Source organism: Eschrichtius robustus, chromosome 20, assembly GCF_028021215.1.
Source record: "Eschrichtius robustus isolate mEscRob2 chromosome 20, mEscRob2.pri, whole genome shotgun sequence".
In the NCBI taxonomy this organism is placed as follows: domain Eukaryota; kingdom Metazoa; phylum Chordata; class Mammalia; order Artiodactyla; family Eschrichtiidae; genus Eschrichtius; species Eschrichtius robustus.
This window is the reverse complement of record NC_090843.1, coordinates 42479419-42503368: the sequence shown is the minus strand read 5'-3', so window position 1 is coordinate 42503368 and position 23950 is coordinate 42479419. Positions and strand designations below refer to the sequence as shown.

Here is a 23950-nt window from a genome sequence, read left to right as displayed (position 1 = left end):
AATAAATTTATAAAAAAACAAAAACAAACTTCTTCCTACCTTACCCTCTACTTACCTTCTTACCTTAAATCAAGTACACATACTTTTAGTACTTTAATGTAAGTATTAACAATTTCCTAGTAAAAAGTTCTTAGAGGGTCAAATTGATCTATTAATTTATGTTGGCTATTGACTATTCCTAGTCAAATATAAAGAAGATTGGCTAGTATAGAAAGTGGAATTTTAGCAGGGAAGACACAGGCATAGATGAGTGCCAAAGAATAAATATTTTTTGCTTTAATAAATCAAAGGTTCTTGTATTTTCCCCAGGAATAATGAAAGCTAACTTTTATTGAATTGTTAGGTACGTTTCTAAGGTTTCTACATCATCAACTCACTTAATTCCCAAAACAATGCTATATGATATTACATCCATTTTATAGATAAGAAAAGTGAGACAGACAGATTAAGCAATTTGTCCAGCATTAATGGCAGCAGAGCATGATTTCAGAATTTCAACCCAGGCAACATGGCTCTCACACTGTTCTCTTAGCTTCTAAACTAAGGACATTATCATTCTTCAGGCCTCTCAGCTTAATCCTATTCTGCTGGGCTTCCACAGCACCTTTTACTTATTATTGTATTTAAACTGTCTCCCTCACTAGACTTCAGGATCCTTGAGGAAAGGGAATACAGCTTTCACTTCTTTATCCAAGCGCTCAGGGGTTGATACAAAGCTGATGAATAACAATAAAAAATGGTTGAGCTCTTAGTTCGCCTTCCAGGCACTGTGTTGGTTCATATATATTATCTTAAATCCTCACATCAACCTTTGTAATGAGTGTCTTACTGTCTCATTAAAAAAAAAAAAATTATTTATTTATTTAGGCTGCACTGGGTCTTAGTTGTGGCACGTGGGATCTTCGTTGCGGCATGCGGGATCTTTAGTTGCGGCATACATATGGGATCTAGTTCCCCGACCAGGGATTGAACCTGGGCCCCCTGCATTAGGAGTGCGGAGTCTTACCCACTGGACCACCAGGGAAGTCTCTATTGCCCCATTTTAAACATTAGAAAACTAGGGCTCAAGGAGAGTAAATTGACGCTGAGACTACATAGCTAAGAGGCAAACCTGGTTTAGGAACCCAAGTAAGCCTGACTCCAAAGCCAATTCTCATCCCACTACATCACACTACAACATACCTATACATTGCTCAAATAGTTGAGATCAATATTGTGATAAAGAGCTTCTACATTGAAAAGAAAAGTTAGATTACAAAAATTTCTAGTATTGCCAGGGTCCAAAGATTGAGGCACATGTATATTTTAGAATATCTCTAGAATGTTGATATCACATTAGAAATTTTGGCACCAAATGTCTTCCCTTTTTGGCCATTTATTTTGCTAAGGTGAGGAAAGGGGTACTCAAGGATATATTCAAGTTCTAATACATAATGGATAAAGTAACTGTGGGTCAGTAGACAATAATTTTCTGAATTTTACTTATAATTGCAGCTTTTACCATATCAACTAGGTGCATCTAGTTATTCTGGTCAAATCTACCACTGAACTACCAAGAATTGTGTACAGACTACCAAAGAAAACTCTGACCAAAACACCGCATTTCAAATGTAACTGTATCTATTATATTAGAAAAGGACCAGGATAAACACCAACTCATCAAGGAATGTCAATTTCATAAATCTGCAATTTGAGACATTGTTTTTTTTTTATAGAGTTTTTTTTTTATATAGTTAGTAATTTTTTTCTTTTTTTAAATTTTATTTTTATTTTTGGCTGTGCTGGGTCTTCGTCGCTGTGTGCAGGCTTTCTCTAGTTGCGGTGAGTGGGGGCCACTCTTTGTTGCGGTGCGTGGGATTCTCATTGTGGTGGCTTCTCTTGTTGCGGAGCATGGGCTCTAGGCGCGCGGGCTTCAGTAGTTGTGGCTCGCGGGCTCAGTAGTTGTGGCTCGTGGGCTCTGGAGTGCAGGTTCAGTAGTTGTGGCTCGTGGGCTCTGGAGTGCAGGTTCAGTAGTTGCAGTGCATGGGCTTAGTTGCTCTGAGGCATGTGGGATATTCCCGGACCAGGGCTTGAACCCGTGTCCCCTGCATTGGCAGGCAGATTCCTAACCACCACGCCACCAGGGAAGTCCTAATTAAGTTTTTGACACAAATAGCTTCTTAATTCACTGTAGCCAAAGATGTCCTTAACCTTGCCACAGATGTTTCAATTACCTAGCTAGGTGTTAAAGTCACTTAAGGAGGTTTTATATGAATTCTTCCTTATAACTAATGCCTGAAGCTTTGGAAAAAGACTACCTATCTATAACTCTGGAAAGAATGAAGTCATTGTTATTTGCTTAAACGCACTTCATTATATATTCTTCATGAGAAAGATGGATTTTGTCTCTTTTTTCTTACTGAATCAAGCCATTCAGGTCTCAAGTCATCATGGTATGATGAAATGCTTGAAAGTCAATAAACAACATAGAAACCTATCCAACAGAAAACAGCTCATTTGATCAGTAAGGTGAATGATTAATAACATTGTATACCTGTTAAAAGTGATAACTTTTTTTTATTCAGTCATGTACCTTTAAAAACAAATTGGATCGAAATATAAATCTACTATTTAAATACAATTCACTTACCGAAGCACAGGCCAAAATTCCAAAAAATCCAACCTTCTGTACTAGGTTTTGAACTGCCAGTTTAGCCCGGGAGGCGAAGTCCTGTATAAAAGGAGGATATCAAAACATTAATGAAAAGTAGACAGAAGAAAGAAAGATGGCTCTTTACAGAGTTTATAATATCAAATGTCTCATAATCTGAAAGCATTGATTCATTTAATAAGATGAATGATTAAAAAAAAATCACAGCAGGGTGCACTGAAAAACATGCAAATAAAATCTTGATAAAACATTAACTACACACCCTTAAAGATAAACTTTTATCACATTTCAAGAATAAGCCAAAACACTGTTACTCTATTTTTTGGGTTCTCTCTGGATTAACTAGGGATGAACAAAATGTTATAAACCAACCATGAACCAACCCATTCTTTTGGAAATGCTAGTCTACCACATATCTCTTTCTCTTTCCTTTAATTAACTCATCAGACTTACTCCCTCATTAATATTAGGGTAGGAAACCACAGGAGTTTTCAAGATAGCCAATGAAGACACCTCTACTGATCATTGGCCAAAAGATGGAAAAAACCACTTATGTGGCAATAACTAACCATTCATTACCCCACAAAACAAAGAACATCCTACATTTACACAGTTTGTGCTAGTTATATAAAACGGTTTTCACAAACGTTTTATTGGAGCCCTTCAATAATACTCGGGTGTACGCAGAGTAGATACTTCAGACTCAAAAATCACTGCTCTTTTTATTTCATTCTTCTACCTCCCAGGCTGAAACATGCATTTGGCTGGCCAGTTTATTTCCACGATTTTCTTCTTCTAGCATGAGGATGCTGTAATTATATATATGTATATATTTTTTCTTAAAAGTACCAATCTGCAATTTGACTTTTCCTGTTTTCTGGTTTTGAAATGGTATATACTCCCATCAAAATTTCAATGAAAATCATTGATACGATTAAAAGATATTAGCTAACGTGTTGAATGTCTTTTTTAGAAGTGTTCACATGATAGAACACTCCTCTCTCTTTAGCTCAACAATCTTATAGAATGGTCATAATATAAATGATAGAAGGTTCCTTCATAGACTAGGAAGAGGGTTTAAAGCACTTCTCTAATCCACAACAGAAGTTGTAGATTCAAAAAACAAAAAACAAACACACAAAACCACTTTAACCCATAATATTATGTTTAACAGCTGTATCAAGGTACAACAGTGAATACTGAAATTAAAAAAAAAAAAATGACCTTCCTCCTTCTTACTTGTTGAGGATGGTGAGAAAGTCAAAGGAATTAAACCAATAATATATATTTGAAAAGATATTAACAGGGCTTCCCTGGTGGCACAGTAGTTAGTAGGAGTCCTCCTGTCAATGCAGGGGACACGGGTTCGAGCCCTGGTCCGGGAGGATCCCACATGCAGGAGAGCAACTAGGCCCGTGCGCCACGACTACTGAGCCTGCTCTCTAGAGCCCAAGAGCCACAACTACTGAGCCTGCGTGCCATAACTACCGAAGCCCACGTGCCTAGAGCCTGTGCTCAGCAACAAGAGAGGCCACTGCGATGAGAGGCCCGTGCACCACAACAAAGAGTAGCCCCCGCTCACCACAACTAGAGAAAGCCCGTGCGCAGCAACGAAGACCCAACACAGCCAAAAATAAACAAATAAAATAAATTTCAAAAAAAAGATATTAACAGATATTATCAGTTAATACAAATACTTTCAAGTTCAAACATATAGGAAAGTTAATCATTAACTAAATTCTACAGTGCAATTTTGTAATTTTGCAATGTATTTTCAAAGACAGAATTTTTCTTTTTGGGATTAGGCTTACTCGTCTAGTAAATAAAATATATCAGATTTAATATTTTTAAACAACTAAATTACTGCAGCAAAGGGTTCTCTGTATTTTTTTTTCGTATTTCTAACTGAAGATTTAATTTTTTTCTTAAATTAACATTTACTGCATTAAGAGTGAAATACTGATTTTATTGATTTAAAAACTGTTTAGGAATATATAATGAAATCAGTTTTCCTATATAACTTATTTTAAAACAAATTATACTTCCAATTGTCTTGAATAATTTACATAATTCACAAATTACTAAATTTGTAATTCATCAGAGCACTAAATAAAAACTGGCCATAATGAATAGAAATGTTTTGAGTTTTAAAAATACCAAACAATACTATTAGATTATAAATTAGTTATGAAATTTTAATTAATATAGCCCAAGAGTTAAAAATATAAATTCAGGAAAACGCCTTCCTTCACAGCTCTTGATATCTTCATAGCAAATCTACTTTAGTGAAAGATGGTACTCAATTGTGAAGAAAAAGTAAAACAAAGAAAATAAAAACTATACAAATTTTATTTTAAAGACAACGAAACTTTTTATAAACCTATTTGCCAAGTCAGACTAATGTGGGAACATTTTTCTATCTCAGCATTTATGCAGTCCTCAGTATATAAAATTACAAAAAATTAGTTTTTTGCATAAAATGGTGTAGACAAGATCAACAAAGTGTTGTATTTAAAAGGTATGCTATCCTGTTTTCCTTTATCTTAATTTCAAGGCTTTAGATTCTTATATTTATTTCAACCAAGTGACTATGATAGTGCCATCATTTTAAACTGATGGTATTTTTCTACTATAGAGATACATACACCCATACATTTAAATTGAAAAAGAGGTATGATTATACTAATTGGCTTATATAAAGGAAAAAATGTTTAACATTATGCAGATCAGCTAACATATAAACTAACAAAAATATTTAAGCCTACAGAAGTTCAAGGAATCATATTTTTTAAAACATCCTGAAAGTAAGGAACTATTTTATCCCTTGGCAGAATCTCTTTACTTAACAGAAACTAGACAAGAAAAAATTAAAATAGACTCCTTGTTCTTTCGGATGCCTGGGTGCCCATCATCAATTATCCTTAACGGTGCTTCAAGAACCTTTATTTGAAGGAAAAGAGTTACTCTACCCAAATAAGTATAATAGAAAGTTCCCTTTACTCTTTTTTTTTTTTTTAAATTAATTTTTAGCTGGCATACTTTACAAGGAAAATAAGTTAAGTGCCTTTTTAATGGGGAGTTTTACTTTTTAAAAAGTCTGAAAGTCATCTACTGAAAATGGATTTCATAAATCTTACTATGTGTTACACACACACACACACATATACACACCATGACCATGCTACTTTCACTTCCTATAATTTATTTTCCAGGTCTTTCACAATATTCTTGCAATTAAAATTACATTTATATATTAAATAATTCATAAAAGTTTATTTAAATTAAACTAATAAGTCTGCACAGTTGCTTTCATCACAAGAAACCAACAGAAGCAGAGTATGCAGCTAGAGGAATAATTTTCTTGATGTTTTTCCTTGCCAGAGTAATGAAAACAAACTCAAGGCAGCATTACACTAGTATTTGCACCAAATCTGAAATACTTTACAATGGTAAATTAACTCATGTTTAGATTTCATAAACACAACTATATTTTGTTGTTTTTATTTTAAACTTATTTCATATTTAAAGTCATATTCAAAACTTACTGATATGGCTTCAAAGGCTTTGTTAACATATTTATTAAAAACATCATTTTTTAATTGTCTAAAATGTTCTACATCTTAAAGGTAATTATATGTTCCTTGTTTGTTGCTCTGCAATTTTAGAAGTTCTTTATTTTTAAACAACTTCAGCACTTCATTATTTGCATTAATTTGACAGCTTTCTAATGATGTAAAGCTAACATTTTCTATGCATTAAAATATTTCTGTTTGTGTTTGCTTTTAAAGTAAAGAGAGAAAAATGTACTATAGGTGTAATATTAGACAATAAACCCAACTCTCTCTCACACACACACACGCACACAAAAACAGGAAAAAAACCCCTTCTTTTACTAAAGTTTAAAAGAACAATTTCAAACAAAACTTGCTATTCTTTTTAGGCCATCAGATAAAATAAACTAGCCAAGAAAAACTGTGCACCAATAATAATAAACAACAATAATTTAAAGGAAAAGTTTAACAAATTAATATGTGAGATTCAAAATTCAAGTTAAATATCAAAGGAAATTAATATTTCATTTTAATCGTTTTCTTTTTTTGCGTTTGTGGGAACTGTGTAGCAAGTTCAATTTGATTACTTCCTCAATTGTCATTCTTCATTAAAAAAAAAAATCTGTACAACTAAAACCAAATTCCTTTTAATAGTTTCATTTCGCTGGATTCACATTTCACAACGCTCACATATTTCACAATTTTAAGTGCCTGAGAGGGGTTTCATCCTCTAGCTCTATCTAAATAAGCAGCATGCATTTACAACTAGTAATCATATATCATTTTCTACTTTTTAAAAGTAAATAAACAAAATACAAGTAAATAAAATTATCTTTCCCACTCCCACTGATAGTGATTATGTATGTAACCAATCATGCTTCTGAAAGTAAGAATGAGAGACACCAGGAACATTTCTCCAATGACTACAGAAGGCAGATGAAGAAAAGTTACAGTAAGTCCTTACTACTGAGATTTCAAGGATTAATAAAGAAAAACAGACAATGCCTTCAAGTATGAATATTCCTGCACTACTTTCGTTTCACATTTCGTTTTCCTAATATATTTAAGATTAAGAGAAGAGAAACTGTACAGCTAATTATAATAATAATAATTAGCTTGCAAAATACTAATTTTTGAATTGAAGAAGTCAACTTAGATCTAAATATATAAAATAACGTTTATCTTCAAATGGTAACAGAAAATCTTTTCATTTTCGTGATAAGGGATCACATTAAATTCCAAGATTTCTTTCAAAGCAACAGATAATCCCTAAACATGTTAAATGAATGCATTATTACTGGAGATAAGTATGTATTCGGTTAATACCTTATGTTAGTTTGAGCTGAACTATCACCATCAGTGTGAGGTAACTGGTCAGCAGTTTTATAAATTAACTGCCTTCTTAACACATTATATGTTAAAACTTCTTTTTTTTTAAATATATATATTTTTAAAGGATTTTATTTTATTTTTATTTTTATTGGCTGTGCCGTGTGGCTCGCAGTTATCTTAGTTCCCTGACTAGGGATCGAACCCGGGCCCCCGGCACTGAAAGCCTGGAATCCTAACCACTGGACCACCAGGGAATTCCCTATGTTAAAACTTCTGCTGAGCTATTGCTCTTCTTGGGTTTGACACTGAAGTGGCTGCAAGGTCAATACTAAAAACCACAGAGCAACTGTTTCAATAATTTCTTGTGTATAAGAGGAATTTGTGTTAATATCTACTGTATTTGTGAAGTTCTTTTGGCATCTAAAAATGACTTGTTAATTCCTGTGTCCCAGTCAAATATGTTGTGTCATATTATTCTCTATTAACCAGAAATGGAGCTAAATGGTAATGATGACTTAATATTGTAAGCTGTTTCAGTATCATGGACAATCAGTCTGAAATATTAACTTGTTAAGATCCTAATAACCATGTAATTAAATATTTTCTACAATGAATAATATTTTACACATGGTAAAGGACACAATTAATGGGTACGATTAATTATCATCTTCACAGAAACTACAGTGAAACATAACTCATAATTTTTAAATCTTTCTCCTCTTAAAAACAGAGTAAAATGTTTCCTAACTGCAATTTCCTACCTGTTACCAGGACTCTTTATGAGCTGTTTTCACAGAAAGATATAGAGCATTAATTTATTAAATTCAAAGTGAACAAAATATTTTATTTTAGTGTTGACATCCTCCACAATATCATTAATGTAACTGATATGTTTTTAATATTGCATATTTGAGGTCTCCTTTAAATGTAGTATAATTTCAAAAGAGTCACATATCATCTTTTTTTTTTTTTAAGATTTTTTTTTAAGGTTTTTTTTGATGTCGACCATTTTTTTGGAAGTCTTTATTGAATTTGTTGCAACATTGCTGCTGTTCTGTTTTTGGTTTTTTTGGCCATGAGGCATGTGGGACCTTAGCTTCCCAATCAGGGATCGAACCTGCACCCCCTGCATTGGAAGGTGAAGTCTTAACTACTGGACTGCCAGGGAAGTCCCTATTCTTTTTTTTGAATTATAATGGACTCACACAAACTTATAAGATGAAGATTGCTAAGAAACAAACTCCAGAATTACAAGATAAAGTAGGGATATTAATTTGATGAAGTAAAGTGATTGTGACAATAGAAACTAATTAATAAATTTTTAATTCAGTACCTACAGGATGCTGGATTACAAAATACACACACATTTACCAAAAAGAGTGATCAGAACAGAGTGGTGCAACTACTTTTGAAAATGAAAGTTTCAATATCCAATTTATAGCTTTTACATTATTAAATCAGAGATGATCACTGGAATTCCTATTTAAATTGGAAATTAGGGTAGAATTCTATAATAGCGCAAATAGAATACATCATATAAACACATTTCAGGAAAGCAATTTTATTCTAGAAATAATTTACAGATTTAGAACTTTTAATAAGAGATTAGAGAGTTCTCATTCAGGATGCCAACATAGGAAGCTCTTGAACTCACCTCCTCCCATGAACACACTGAACTCACAACTCCCATCTTCTTCCTGTAGAGCGAAAGGCTTGGCTCCCCACAAACCCATACCTGATGACCCAACTTTTAAGACTTCCACCTGATAGATAGGCCCCCAAAACATCTAGATTTGAAAGTCAACAGGACTTGTGTCCATGAGACCCACAAGATTATAGTGGACTAAGAGATACCAAAATAAGAAAGTAATATTAACATATGTAAATGGAGAAATAGACAGCAATACAATAACAGTAGGAGACTTCAATACAATACTCCACTTTTACCAATGGATAGATCATCCAGACTGAAAATCAATAAGGAAACATTGGACTTAAATGACACATAAGACTAGTTGGACTTAACAGACATTTACAGAACATTCCATCCAAAAGCATCAGAATATACATTCTTCTTTAGCACACATGGAACATTATCCAGGACAGATCATGTATTAGAACATAAGACAAGTATTAATAAATTTAAGAAGACTGAAATCATATTAAGTATCTCTTCTGGCCACAGTGGTATAAAACTAAAAATCAATTTCAAGAAGAAAATTGGAAAATTCACAAATGTATGAAGATTTAACAACATGCTATTGAACGACCAATGGGTCAAGGAACTCAAAAGTGAAATTAAAAAAATATCTTGAGACAAATAAAATTGGAAACACAAAATAGGAAAACTTAAGGGATGCAGCAAAAGCAGTTCTAAGAGGGAAATTCATAGTGATAAATGCATACATTAAGAAACAAGATCTCAAACAACCTAACTTTATACCTCAAGGAACTAGAACACAAAGCACAAACTAAGCCCAAAGTTAGTAGAAGGAAGGAAATAACAAAGATCATAGTGGAAATAAATGAAATAGACTAGAAAAACAATAGAAGAAGTCAATGAAACTAAGATGATTTTTGGAAAAGATAAATTAGACAAAACTTTAGCTAGACTCACCAAAAAAAAAGGGGGCTTAAATAAATAAAGTAAAAAATGAAAGAGGAGACATGACAACTGACACCATATAACTACAAAGGATCATAAGAGACTATTATGAACAATGACATGCTGAAAAATTGAACAACCTAGAGAAATGGATACATTTCTAGAAACCTACAACCTGCCAACACTGAATCATGAAGAAATAGAAAATCTGAACAGACTAATTACTAGTAAGGAGATTGAATTAGTAATCAAAAATCTCCCAACAAAGAAAAGTTCAGGAACAGATGGTTTCACTTGTGAATTCTACCATATATTTAAAGAACTAACACCACTCTTCTCAAACTCTTCCAAAAAACTGAAGAGGAGGGATCACTTGCAAATTCATTTTAAGAGGCCAGCATTACCCCAAAACCAAAACCAGACAAGGACACTACAAGTAAAGAAAATTATTGGCCAATATCCCTGATGAACACAGATGCAAAAATTCTCAAAAAAAAAAGGAAAATCATCACACAGATTCTCAACAAAGTGGGTACAGAAGGAATTAGGCCATATATGACAAGCCCACAGCTAATATCATAGTCTTGTGAAAAACTGAAAGCTTTTCCTCTAAGATTAAGAAGAAGACAGGATGCTCACTCTCTTATCATTTTTATTCAAATGGGAAATGAAAAAGTAAAACCATCTCTGTTGGCAGATGACATGATGTTATATACAGAAAATCCTAAAAACTCCACCAGAAAACTGTTAGAACTAATCAACTAATTCAGTCAAGTTGGAGGATAAAAAATCAATATACAAAAATCTATCGTGGGGACTTCCCTGGTGGCGCAGTGGTTAAGAATCCGCCTGCCAATACAGGGGACATGGGTTTGAGCCCTGCTCCGGAAAGATCCCACATGCTGCAGAGCAACTAAGCCTGTGCGCCACAACTACTGAGCCTGTGCTCTAGAGCCCGCGTGCCACAGCTACGGAAACCCACGTGCCTAGAGCCCATGCTCCGCAACAAAGAGAAGCCACCACGATGAGAAGCCCGCACACCACAACGAAGAGTAGCCCCTGCTTGCCACAACTAGAGAGAAAGCCCGTGTGTAGCAATGAAGACCCAATGCAGCCAAAACAAACAAAAAAATCTATTGTGTTTCTATACACTAATAATGAACTATCAGAAAAAGAAATTAAGAAAACATTTGCATTTACAATTGCACCAAAAAAGAATAAAATACCTAGGAATACATTTAACCAAGGAGGTAAAAAACCTGCACACTGAAAGCTATAAGACACTGAGGAAAGAAATTGAAGACACAAATAAACGGAAAGACGTTATATGCTCATGGGTTGGAAGAATATTGTTTGAGTGTCCATACGACTCAAAGCAATCTACAGATTCAATGCAATCTCAAACAAAATTCCAATGGCATTTGTCACAGAAATAGAACAAACAATCCCCAAATTTGTATGGAATGACAGAAGACCCAGAATAGCCAAAGCAATCTTAGTAAAGATGAACAAAGCTGGGGCCATTATGCTTTCTGATTCCAAACTGTATTACAAAGCTACAGTAATCAAAACTGTATGATATTGGCTTAAAAACTGACACATAGATCAATGGAAAAGAATAGAGAGCCCAGAAATAAACCCTCACATATATGAAATATTAATTTATGACAAAGGAGCCAAGAATATACAATGGGGAAAGAATAGTCTCTTCAATAAACGGTGTTGAAAAAAATTAGATAGCCACATGCAAAAGAATCAGACTGGACCCCTATCTTACACCACACACAAAAATCAATTCAAGATGGATTAAACACTGGAACATATGATTTGAAACCATAAAACTCCTAGAAGAAAACATAGGGGATAAGCCCCTTGACCTTGGTCTTAGCAATGATTTTTTGGATATGACACCAAAGCAAAGGCAACAAAACCAAAAATAAACACGTAGGATTACATCAAATTAAAAAGCTTTGTACAGCAAAGGAAACCATCAACAACATGAAAACGCAACGTAACAACTGGGAGAAAATTTTTGCAAACCATGTATCTAACAAGGGGTTAATATCCAAAATATACAGGGAACTCACACGATTCAACAGAAAAGAAAATCTGATTAAAAAATAGGTAGAGGATATGAACAGATATTTTACCAAAAAGACGCACATATGGCAAACAGGTACATGAAAAGGTGCTCAACAACACTAATCATCAGGGAAATCAAAACCATAATGAGATATCACCTCACAACTATTAGAATGGCCATCATAAAGCAGACAAGAAATAACAACTGTTCGGACTTCCCTGGTGGTCCAGTGGTTAAGATTCCACCTTTCAATGCAGGGGACGCGGGTTCAATCCCTGGTCAGGGAACTAATATCCCACATGCCGTGGGGCAACTAAGCCCGCGTGCCGCAACTACAGAGCCACGCACTATGGAGCCTGCGTGCCGCAACTAGAGAGAAGCCCGCACACTGCAACGAAGAGCCCGTGCACCGCAATGAAAGATCCTGTGTGCCGCAATTAAGACTCAACGCAGCCAAAAATAAGTAATAAATAAACATTAAAAACTAAAAAAAAAGAGAGATAACAAGCGTTGGCAAAGATGCGGAGAAAAAGACGTGCACTGTTGGTGGGAATGGGTACAGCCAGTATAGAGGGTACTCGAAAAATTAAAATTAGAACTACCATATGACCCAACAATTTCACTTCTGGGTTTTGTTCCAAAAGAAATGAAATCACTATCTTGAAAAAATATCTGCAACCCACCCCCCCCCCCCAGGTTTATTGAAATATTATTATTTACAATAGCCAAGACATGGAAACAACCTAAGTGTCTATTGATGGATGAATAGATAAAGAAAATGTGGGATATATACGTAAAGATAGAAAGACACACATTGTAATATTATTCAGTCATAAAAAAGAAGGAAATCTTGCCATTTGCAACAACATGGATAGATTTAGAGGGCATTATGTTAAGTCAAATAAGTCAGAGAAAGACAAATACTATATGATCTCACTTATATGTGCAATCTAAAAAAAACACCCTGAGATCATACATACAGAAAACCAGGTTGGTGATTGCCAGAGGCAGATGGATGGAGGATGGGTGATACGGGCATAGGTAGTCAAAAGGTACAAACTTCCAGTTAAAAGATAAATAAGTTCTGGGGATGTAATGTACAGCATGGTGATTCTCATTAACAGGACTGTACTGTATATTTGAAAGTTGTTAAGAGACATCTCAAAAGTTCTCATCACAAGAAAAAAAAATTTGTAACAATATGTGGTGATGGATGTTAACTAAACTTATTGTGGTAATAATTTTGCAGTATATACACACATCAAATCATTATGTTGTATACCTAAAACTAATACAATGTTAGATGTCAATTATATCTCAATTAAGAAAAATAAGGATTCAGCAGTTAAAAAGAAGGAAAAAAAACCAATAAGGAACTAATGGTTCCTTAGATGGTTCACAGATGGGGCAAAAATCAAGACTGTAAATAACAAATATGAGAAATCTGTGTACTCCAATGTGTAACAAGTAAACATTTGTTTTATCTTCTTCGTATCCCATCCGGTACACTACTATTTAGGAAGTTAAAAATAATGATTATAAACAGTATTGGATTTTCTAGCTAGAATTATCTATTGCTTGCTTTTGTCATCTAAAAATGGGATATGGTTCCTTCTCTCTGACACATTAAAAATAAAATTGAAGAACATAAACACCATCTTTTCCCCTTTGAAAAAGGGGGGATTACACATAAAACATATAAATATAAAAATCAGATCACACATTAATCAAAATCTATGAAGTCATGTCTAAAAATGAACACAAAGAAGATCTGTGTATTTTCTGAAACAGTAAGAACCATTTATTTTGGCAACTAGCTAAATTTAATAAGTACTAAAAACCTGATCCATCTAGAAATCTGAAAATTCAGATTTTGCTCCTGTTCATATTCATACATTTCTATTATTTAGTGCAGTTTTATTAGACTGCATATTGTAAAAATTTAGTTGGTCACAAATAGCATCTTTTTAATGAACAGAATAAAAATGTGAGATCAGTACATGTGATACAAGTAAATACTGTTTCACAAAACATTATTTCAGTTACACATGCATAGGCCCTAAGTACAATCAATGTAGTCTGTAACATGGAGTATAGTAAAAAATAAAGGTCCATGAGTGACACACATTTCAGAGAGTTGTGCCTAAAATAGAAAGATATCAGCTATATAATTAAATGAATTTCTACATGTACTCGTATATTTATTACCAAATTTACTTTGGGGGAAGGGTGGTAAAACTATTTTTTTTTAGCTGTACAGCAGATACACAGTAATGTACATAAATCTAAAATATACATCTTGGTGAAATTTTACAAAGAACACACCCATGTAACTACCACCAAGATCCAGATACAGAACATTACCAGAACTCCAGAAACCCCACTGGTGGCACTACTAGCAATTACTTCTTCTCCCAAAATAACCACTATCATTGACTTCTTCTTTTTCTTTTTCTTTTTTTTTAACATGACAGGCTTGCATTCATGCCTCTTTTTTTTTAATTTATTTATGGCTGTGTTGGGTCTTCGTTTCTGTGCGAGGGCTTTCTCTAGTTGCGGCAAGTGGGGGCCACCCTTCGTCGCGGTGTGCGGGCCTCTCATTATCGCAGCCTCTCTTGTTGCGGAGCACAGGCTCCAAAAGCGCAGGCTCAGTAATTGTGGCTCATGGGCCTAGTTGCTCTGCACCATGTGGGATCTTCCCAGACCAGGGCTCGAACCCGTGTCCCCTGCATTGGCAGGCAGATTCTCAACCACTGTGCCAACAGGGAAGCCCCTCATTGACTTCTATTACTATAAATGTAGCTTGCCTATTTTTGAACTTCATATAAATGGAATTATACAGTAGGTCCTCTTTTATTTCTGGCTTCTGTAGGTCAACATTATGTCCATGTGATTCACTCCTGCTGCTGCACGTGGCAATAATCAATTTGCTGCCTTTGTATGAATATACCACAATTTATTTACTCTACTGTTGGTGGACATTAGGGTTGTTTCTAGTTTGGGGCTATTACAAATAATGCTGCTATGACTACTCTTGTCAAGTCTTCTGGAGCATCTTTCTTCTATGTATAAATCTACAAAATGGAACTGCTAGATCGTAGGGTATGTTTATGTAGACAGTGCCAAACACTTTTCAAAAGTGGCTGTAACATAAATTACTCTTAATATTGCTTCCATGTTGCCAGTTGATAATAAATCTCAATTGAAAAAAATCTAAACCTATCTACTTTCCTACAGATGGTTCTAATGAGTCTGTCTGTGGTAATTAGTAGCTTTGATAACTCAAACATATGAAGACTGAATAAATTCAAGCATGAGAAAAGAGGAGGAAAAGAAAAGCTTTAAGTGCTGAGTTTTGGGAAAACTACACATAGTTTTTACCCATACAGAATTTTAGAAGACAAAATTAGAACCAAAATTCTTATTTAAAAGCAATTAAATTCAACCCAAAAAAGCTGGTAACTACCATATATATATGGTATATGCATGCATGGTAATAAAGAATATAAAGATGAGGACATTGTGGTTTGACCATTAATTCTATAAACGTTTAGCAAGTGTTTACTACATGCCAAATGCTATTATAGGAGCAACGGATACAACACTGAATCAAATTGATAATCTGGATCCTCATGGAGCTTACAGTTTAATGGGAGGAGACAACAACTACAAAATGGGGTGGCAGGCAAGTTGTAATTTTAAATAGGATGGTTGGAGAAGGCCTGACAGAAAAGGTGACATTTGATTAAAAACCTAAAGGAGGTGAGGGAATAAGCCAGGCTAAGAATGTAGAGGAAGACTGTTCCAGCAAGTGTTTTCCCTTGAGAGATAAATAAATAATCTAGTGTGTATATGTGGATGGTGGGTGGGTTGCAATTGGTAGAGATGGGGAAAGAGATGACTAAGGAAACCTACAATGAAAAGGAAAGCATGAAAAAGAGAAACAGAATATAAGAACACCAATTCTACAGATTTACTGCAACATCAAATGATACAGCACCAACTTTGTTGTTTTCAGACTTCCCTGAGCCACAGTTTCTTCATCTTTTCTGCAAAATGATGATAATAATACCTATCACCATGATAATTAAGAGACAAAACTGATTACGGGACAAAATTGTTTAGACTGATATTACTTGACATTACTATCAAGAAAAAAACCCTGAGAACCAATGAAATAAAATATCTTGTCAGAATTCTTAGTCAGACACTATGTGAGCTCAGTTCTAGGGCGACATCACAAGTTAAGGGGATAAGAGGCTTTTGTTTTGTTTTGTTTCTAATTTCAAAAAGAGAAGAGCAACATGTTAATATCAAGGAAGGAAGAGGGCTATAAAGCAGGAAGGAGGAAAGGAAGGAAATGCATTAAGAATTGAAAATTTATCAAATCTGCCTTGCAGTGCAACCAATTAGTTTACCAAACACTCCATGACAAGAGGGTAAGATGGAAATAAGAGGAAATTCTTTAGTTACTTACATCTGTAATGGTCACCTCACCATGATTACTAATCGTAAAACTCACAAATCATCTATTAGACACAAAATATCTCTTGGGTAGTCTAGGAGCAAAGAAGAGATGGAAGAAATAAGGTTTCAGGAGACTTTCTCAGGGTCTGACAGTCAGCATTTGCTAACATTTTCAGATAAAAAGTAGAGCAGTATTTTTGGAAGTTCCAGATAACTATACAGAGTTTTTTTCCTCCTTTTCACAGTCCAAGTTACCAGCAGTAAAACCAGCCAGTATCTGCTGCTTCCTTTTCCTCTCTCTATCCCTGCTTAGTTTTCTGTTGAAAAGAAACCATATGGTAATTCCTAGGAAGGCAGGCAGGCCGGCATCCACTCCTATCAGTGCCTGCCTGGCCTCTACTTGAAATAACAACGAACACTGTAGCCCAAGAAGAACAACAGTGCTCTAGACACTCAGGGAAAATGTCTGAGTATGCAAGATTTATTAGAAATGACACATTACACAAGTAATGCATTTTTCTTTTCTTCTCTCTCTTCTTCCTGTCTGAAGCCAATATCTCCTCATGTGATCTTCTCATGTCTCACCAGAAAGGGTATTTACCAAATCTTAGTTAATGCTAGGGGGGAAAAAAAAATCACCCTTCATTTTTAGCATTTATAATTGATTGTAGTTTGGTTGTAAGTAACTAATGAATAACTTTTATTTCCAGATTAAAACTGGAATTTAAACAAAAAGCATATGACAATCTACTGTGTATGTAAGAACAATAATACTGTGAATGAAAAAAAGGGGGAAAAAAGTAAAAATGGTTGAGATGAACTCAGACATGCAAAGTTATGAAAACTAGGTCAGTACAGAATTTACAAAATTGTCAGGGACAGGAAACTTAAGAGACCGAAAACAAAGGATAAAGATAAATGGGATCATCTCTATGATGAGCAATGTAAATAGTGGGATTCTTTCCTAAGATAGACCCAATCATCCCCCTTAACAAGTTTATAAATGGTCCCGAAAAAAGGAACAGAGTTTAAGTTCTAAACCTACAGCTGAAATTAAAATTATAAAGTGCCAAAATCATGGCAATAAATTTAAAGATCATGTAAACTTGAGAGAGAAAATGGAAACGTGGAAGGTAAGTTTCAAAGTGGATAACAGTAAGATAACACATTTAGGGAAAAATTATTTAAATGTAAAATGATGGGGAATTCCCTGGCAGTCCAGTGATTAGGACACTGTGCTTTCACTGCTGAGAGCCTGGGTTCGATTCCTGGTCAGGGAGCTAAGATCCTGCAAGCCATGCAACGTGGCTAAAAAAAAAAAAAAAAAAAAAAATATATATATATATATATAGATAGATAGATAGATAGATAGATAAAGTGATGGGTTATAAAAGTTTCCAGTTATGAACAAAGGAAAGGGAACTGGGAGTGGTCTCCCAAGTAAACAGTTTATTGAAGTAAACATGAAGTAAACAATTTATTAAAAACATTAGCAAAATGCCTTGCCAAACAGGACTGTGGTTGTAGAAATCTGAAAAAACGCAAGTGCAGTAGTGTAGTTGTCCCTGAAAAATCATATGCAGTTCTGACAACTTCATGTCAGAAAAAATGTAAAAGAATTAGATAAAGATCCATGGGGGGAGCACGAATTAAAATGATCAAAGAGTTTGGGGTTATTAGATATAAAAAGTAAATGATTTTTTTTTTAGAAAGGCTGAAAAGGTAACTGACTAAAATCTATAAAGTTATGAACAGAGGAAAGGAAAAGTGTTTAAAAAAATCTTACAATACTAGAATGAGGGTAGCGCCCTTTATAACGTGAAAGAGGCAAATTTAAAACAAACAAATGGGAGCATGGCTTTAAATAACAGCCTATGAACTTACTGAAGTCTTTACCTCAAGGAGTAGTAAAAATAAATTTTTACAAGTTTTGATAAATTAATGGATGCAGACCCTTATCAGGGAAAGTGGACAAGGAAGTCTACAGTACCTGCCTACTTTTGAGGGGAGCACTGTATTAATTACCATGCCTACTTCCTGGTGTCTCTACATAGCCCTTTAGTTTAAAAGCACGATAGTCATGTTTATTACATGGTAAGGCCCAAGACAGGAAAACGGGAAGAACACTCTACCAAGAGAAATTTTCTTAAATACTCAGCAAGAAAGAACTACATATCTGTTATGACAAACCAAGAACCTTGACGAATTAGAAACAAAAACACCTTTTGTAATAGGAAATGAGCATAATAGTTATTCTGCTGTCCATGTCTTGCACTAACTCTGATCTTAGGCCAGGATCCCTAGGAGCATTCAGCAGTTACAACAGAGGGTGGATGTGTATTTAGTGTGTTACTGATTTGCAAACTCGAGCAAAAGCACAGCATACATACAGTCCGTTGGTCTAAGTTTCAATGAAAGGGGCCTTTCTAAAGGCATTTTACAAAAGGTGTTTGAAACACAAACCTGAGTAAAATCTTTAAATTAGTTTAACAAAGGTAACCTAATGCCTGTCTAATGCTTATCCCCTCCACCCCATAGCTGTAAACAGGTGTGCAAATGAGAAGAACGAAGCAGACATAAAACAAAACTATATTTTTCTCCAATGTCTAAAGCAAACTAACAAGAAAAATCTTAAACATTTATTACTTATTGCGCTTTGTAAATGAATGTATTAACCTCTTATTTTCATTTTTAAATCATCTAATTTCAATTAGAATGCTTCTTCATCAAAACTAATGTTTCTCTTCTATTTTAATTTGATCATTGAGAGTTTGTGAGCATTGTTAGAATATAAACAATTTTAAACTTCCATTATTCTGTAGTATTCTTTCCTGTGAGGAATACTTAGCTCAAAATTTTCTACCATGTTCTTTTCCCTAAATTTATTTTGTTACAAAAAAGGTAAGCAGAATAAAAATGATTTTAAGGAGGTTAAGTTTAAATGTATTCTTTAAATTTATTTTTAAAATAAAAGTCTGGCCAAGATGACGTGGTTAAATACAGAAATGAACGTGTAAAAATAAACGGGTTCAGGAGTGCACGATGAGCAGACAAGTTTCCCAGTGGCCACTGATTTGGCAGTTTGAATCAAATTGCGACTCTCTTTCCTGTTAATACTACTATAAGAATGGGTTAAAGAAAATGAGAAGAGTCAGAAAACGAAGAAAGATTAAAAGTCTGGGAGTGGAGGGGCAAGAGAAGAATTCAAAATAAAGTGAAATCTTCCTGAGAAAGCAAATAAAATGAGGTATTAAGAATTCCACCATAATTCATGCTAAGTGTGCTTAGAAACTACAACTACAGAACTATTTTAAGTGCTACCTTTTCTTGTTGAACCAAATGCAAGTAAGTGACCTTTGTGTACCAAAAGCTAACTGTGCTAGTAGTCGCAATATCTTGCAACAGAATCCTTCAAAAGAGACCACTTAAAATTGCTTAATCTTGATGGTACTTTGTGGTAAAATTATGAGCCAGCTCTGAAAGAAGATCTAGCAGGCCTGCCTTTTCAAAAACTTCGTTGTTGGGTGTGGTTGGTTGATTCTGAAAAGGGAAACTACAATAAGCCTTGGTAGCTTTGACACAGCCTTTAAGTGATAAATAAACGTGTTTAACATGTGTCTCTAATGTTCATTATGGTAAAGTTGATCAGTTTAACCCTTTGCAAACAAGCAAGAGATCTTGAGAACAGGAAGCTTTTCTGTGGAACTCCTGACGCAACACAAACCATAGCAGTTACTGCAAAGCTTAATGCAAACCCTCTAGAGTCCACGTTGACAAATTCTTTAACAAGCCCTGTGGTTACAGGGAAGCTGGTTTCACTCTGACTCACTCCTACTCAAACAGTTTACTGGAAATGAAGGGGAGGGGGAATTTTCAGAGAAGTCATGTGATGGCCAGACAAACCACAGCCAGTAAAGGTTCAACAGAGTCAAAAACAGGTCCCAGCAACAACCAGCACCCAGAGTGTTCAACTGGCACTAAATTATATGAAAATGAGTCCTGTTGGGTTTCTGATCATCCACACCATGAACTCTTTCATAAATCTCTGTATATAAAAGAACGGATACTTCACAGGAGGAAAAACCAGCAGGCACTGACATGGTGTGTGCAACTACAAACACTTCATAGGAAAATGTGCTTAACAAAAAATAGCATCAAAGGAAGGTTAAAGCACTTTAGCGAATGTAAAAATAATCATTATTAAATGCTTTCCCATTGTCTCTAAACTCAAATGATCAAACATATATTCTATCATTATCAAAAGAATGCCAAAAAAACCCCCCCAAAACCCCTTTAACTATCACCTTGTACTTTGGAGGATGTTCACTGGGTAATCTCTTCTGCATACAAAGAAAATGCACCATAAGAATGAGAACTACACTATATTCAATATCTTGTAATGACCTACAATGGAACAGAATCTGAAAAAGAATACATATATACACATATAACTGAATCACTTTGCTGTACACCTGAAACACTGTAAATCAACCATATTTCAATTAAAAAAAAGATATTACTCAGTATTCTAAAAAAAAACAAAAACTACATTACAACTGATGAACTTTTTTTGGTTCATCACTTACGTGTTTTCACTAATAAAATAATGTAAATAACTTGAAATTTCTGAATAGGAAATGGATCCTATTCAACCCCCCCCAAAAAGGTATTTTCAGCCTTAAATATATTTAATACAAGCTAGTAAAAGATATTAGTATTTAAACTTAACTTGGGGACTTAGTTTCAATAAATCAGACTAAGTGTAAGTGGCAAGTATTAATTAATTTAAATACTGCTGTCCTAAACAGAAGCTAAGAAACGCTCCCTTAAAATAAAATTAAATCCAGAAATTATAAAACAGCCTTTGAGGAACTAGTTAATCTAAGGTGGTGTACAGACTCATGAATTACACCCAACAGAAAGAAAAGCTAACCACTATAAATATGGAGGAAAAGACTGTACTATTTTAAAAGATGAGTTCTAGGAAATTTAAATTTCTTATTTCTAACTTAATTCTCAATTTTCTATAGTGATAGTAACTTTCACAGTCAGCAAGCTAATATTTTATGAAAAAGAATCCAAGCAGCTAGGTCACTTGGACAGATGTCATTTAGGAAAGCAAACTTATTCAAACCATATTCTTCTAAGTAAATATGTACAACATTCCTACCCTACTGTGTAAGTTTTAAACACAAAAATACAACCACCCATGCTCCCGTTCCCCATTACTTCAATAATAGTGGCTGCCCTAATCTTTTAGGGTACATCAAGCAAATAAGTTACTTTATTTTTTCAAACTCTTTTATTCCTCATGTCTTTAATTTACCTTTTTCTTTGGTTATACAGCTTACAGAATAAACAAGTCACCACAATAACCTTTATTTTTTTCTAAAGTATAGAACTTTACAAACATTATTTTACTCAATGTGAATTCAAAAGTGTAAGTCATTTAACTTAATGATGTCTACTATATTATCTTCAACCCTTGCTCTCAGATGATTTTTTTTTTTGAATGAAAGATTCTGTAAATTCTGTAGTGCTTTACAATCAGATGATTATTAAACTCAAAGATGCAAAACAGTTCAACCTTTTTTATGTAAGATGATTTCTGTGTTCACCGTATTTTATATTTTATTTTGCAGGGGAGTAAGACTGAATATTCCCTTTTGGCTGAGCAGCAACACAGCAATCTGCAAGAATAAGCACCTTACAAAAGGCAGCAAAAAGGGAGCCTAGAGGAAAGTGGTTGATCCATTTTCTAAGAAAGATCGGTATGATGTGAAAGCACCAGATATGTTCAATATAAAAATACAGGAAAAACTGGTCACAAAAACTCAAGGAACCAAAATCACATTGGATGGCCTCAAGGGTCATGTTTTGAAGTGAGCTTTGCTGATCTGCAGAATGATGAAGTTGCATTTAGAAAATTCAAGCTAATTACTGAGGATGTTCAGGGCAAAAACTGTCTAATTTCCGTGGCATGGATCTTGCTTATGACAAAATGTGCTCCACGGTCAAAAAATGGCAGCCCATGACTGAAGCCCATGTTGATGTCAAGACTACTGATGATTATTAACTTCGTCTATCCAGTGCTGTTTTTACTAAAAAATGCAGCAATCAGATTCAGAAAACCTCACTGTTAGCACCAATAGGTCTGCCAAAACCAGAAGAAGATGACTTGAAAGAAATTGTCAAAAAACTGATTCCAGACAGCATTGGAAAAGACATGGAAAAGGCTTGCCAATCTATTTATCTGCTCTATGATGTCTCTGTTAGGAAAGTAAACCCCAGGTTTGAAATGGGAAAACTCATGTTTCATGATGAAGGCAGTAAGTAGTTCTGGAAAAGCTAACGGGGATGAGACAGGTGCTAAACTTGAACAAGCTGATGGATAAGAGCCACCAGTCCAAAAAACTGTTTAAAATTCAGACTTGTAAGGGTGACAAATAAAAAATCTTATTTGTGATGTTAATACAAAAGACTGAATATTAAGTGAACATGTTTCATGTAATGGTACCTTTTCTCTCTTAACTGATATTTCTTAGTTCATTCAAAGTATCTACTGCGTGAGTAGTATGTGCAAGACCATGCAGGCACAGCCAAAAATACAAATATTTTTGTGGCCTCCTCTCGAGGAGCTTACAAACTCCTGGGTAAGATGAGAAAAGCCCACAGACAGTTCTAAAAGAAGGTAGAAAGTGATAAGTGACACAAGAAAGATACAGCAAGAGACAATTTCCAGGGACTGGGAAGATTTTTGAGCAGCAAAGTTCCATGACCAGAGGTATTTTTCAGAAAATTGTTTTTTGTTGCTTTCTGTGGAAATAGATTGGGGGGAAAAAAGGCTAGTAAAGAGGAGACCTATTAGGAAGTCACTATAAATGTTCAGTGGGGAAGTGATAAAGGCATGAACCAGCAGTGGGAAGGGAAAAGAGAGGACGAATTTGAAGATACTGTGGAGGTAGAATCAACAGGCCTGAAGAATGACTGGATATGAGAAGTGAGGAGGGAGTCAGATGATTCAAATTTTGACACCAAGTGATTATGAGGACAGTGATATCATTAACAGAAATCAGGAACAAAGAAGAAAAAGATCATAAAGGGAATAATTAAACCTTGCATGAAACAGTCCACAAAGCACATAACAGCTCTCTAGAGCTGTAACTCTTATAAATGATGCTAGAATTGTTCAAGGTCATAGGAAGCTACATTCATTCATGTCTACCTCCCACAGACATCTAGTAAAAACATGATAGAAAGCC

The 23950-nt window shown here is 34.6% G+C and overlaps 1 protein-coding gene, 1 non-coding gene and 1 pseudogene across 3 annotated transcripts in view; 1 reads left to right on the top strand and 2 right to left on the bottom strand.

Annotated features, from left to right (window-relative positions):
- The window catches only part of VMP1 (vacuole membrane protein 1), a 128515-nt gene that overhangs the window by 27351 nt on the left and 77214 nt on the right, over positions 1–23950 (bottom strand). For both annotated transcript variants that reach the window (XM_068531589.1, XM_068531590.1), the window contains exon 8: positions 2630–2710. In XM_068531589.1, coding sequence (XP_068387690.1) covers positions 2630–2710 — 81 coding nt within the window. The remainder of the gene's footprint in view (positions 1–2629; positions 2711–23950) is intronic.
- TRNAR-CCU (transfer RNA arginine (anticodon CCU)) lies at positions 952–1024 on the bottom strand. The gene has a single exon. It is a non-coding gene; the product is annotated as a tRNA-Arg (tRNA).
- Positions 22290–23110, top strand: LOC137754951 (small ribosomal subunit protein eS1 pseudogene; annotated as a pseudogene).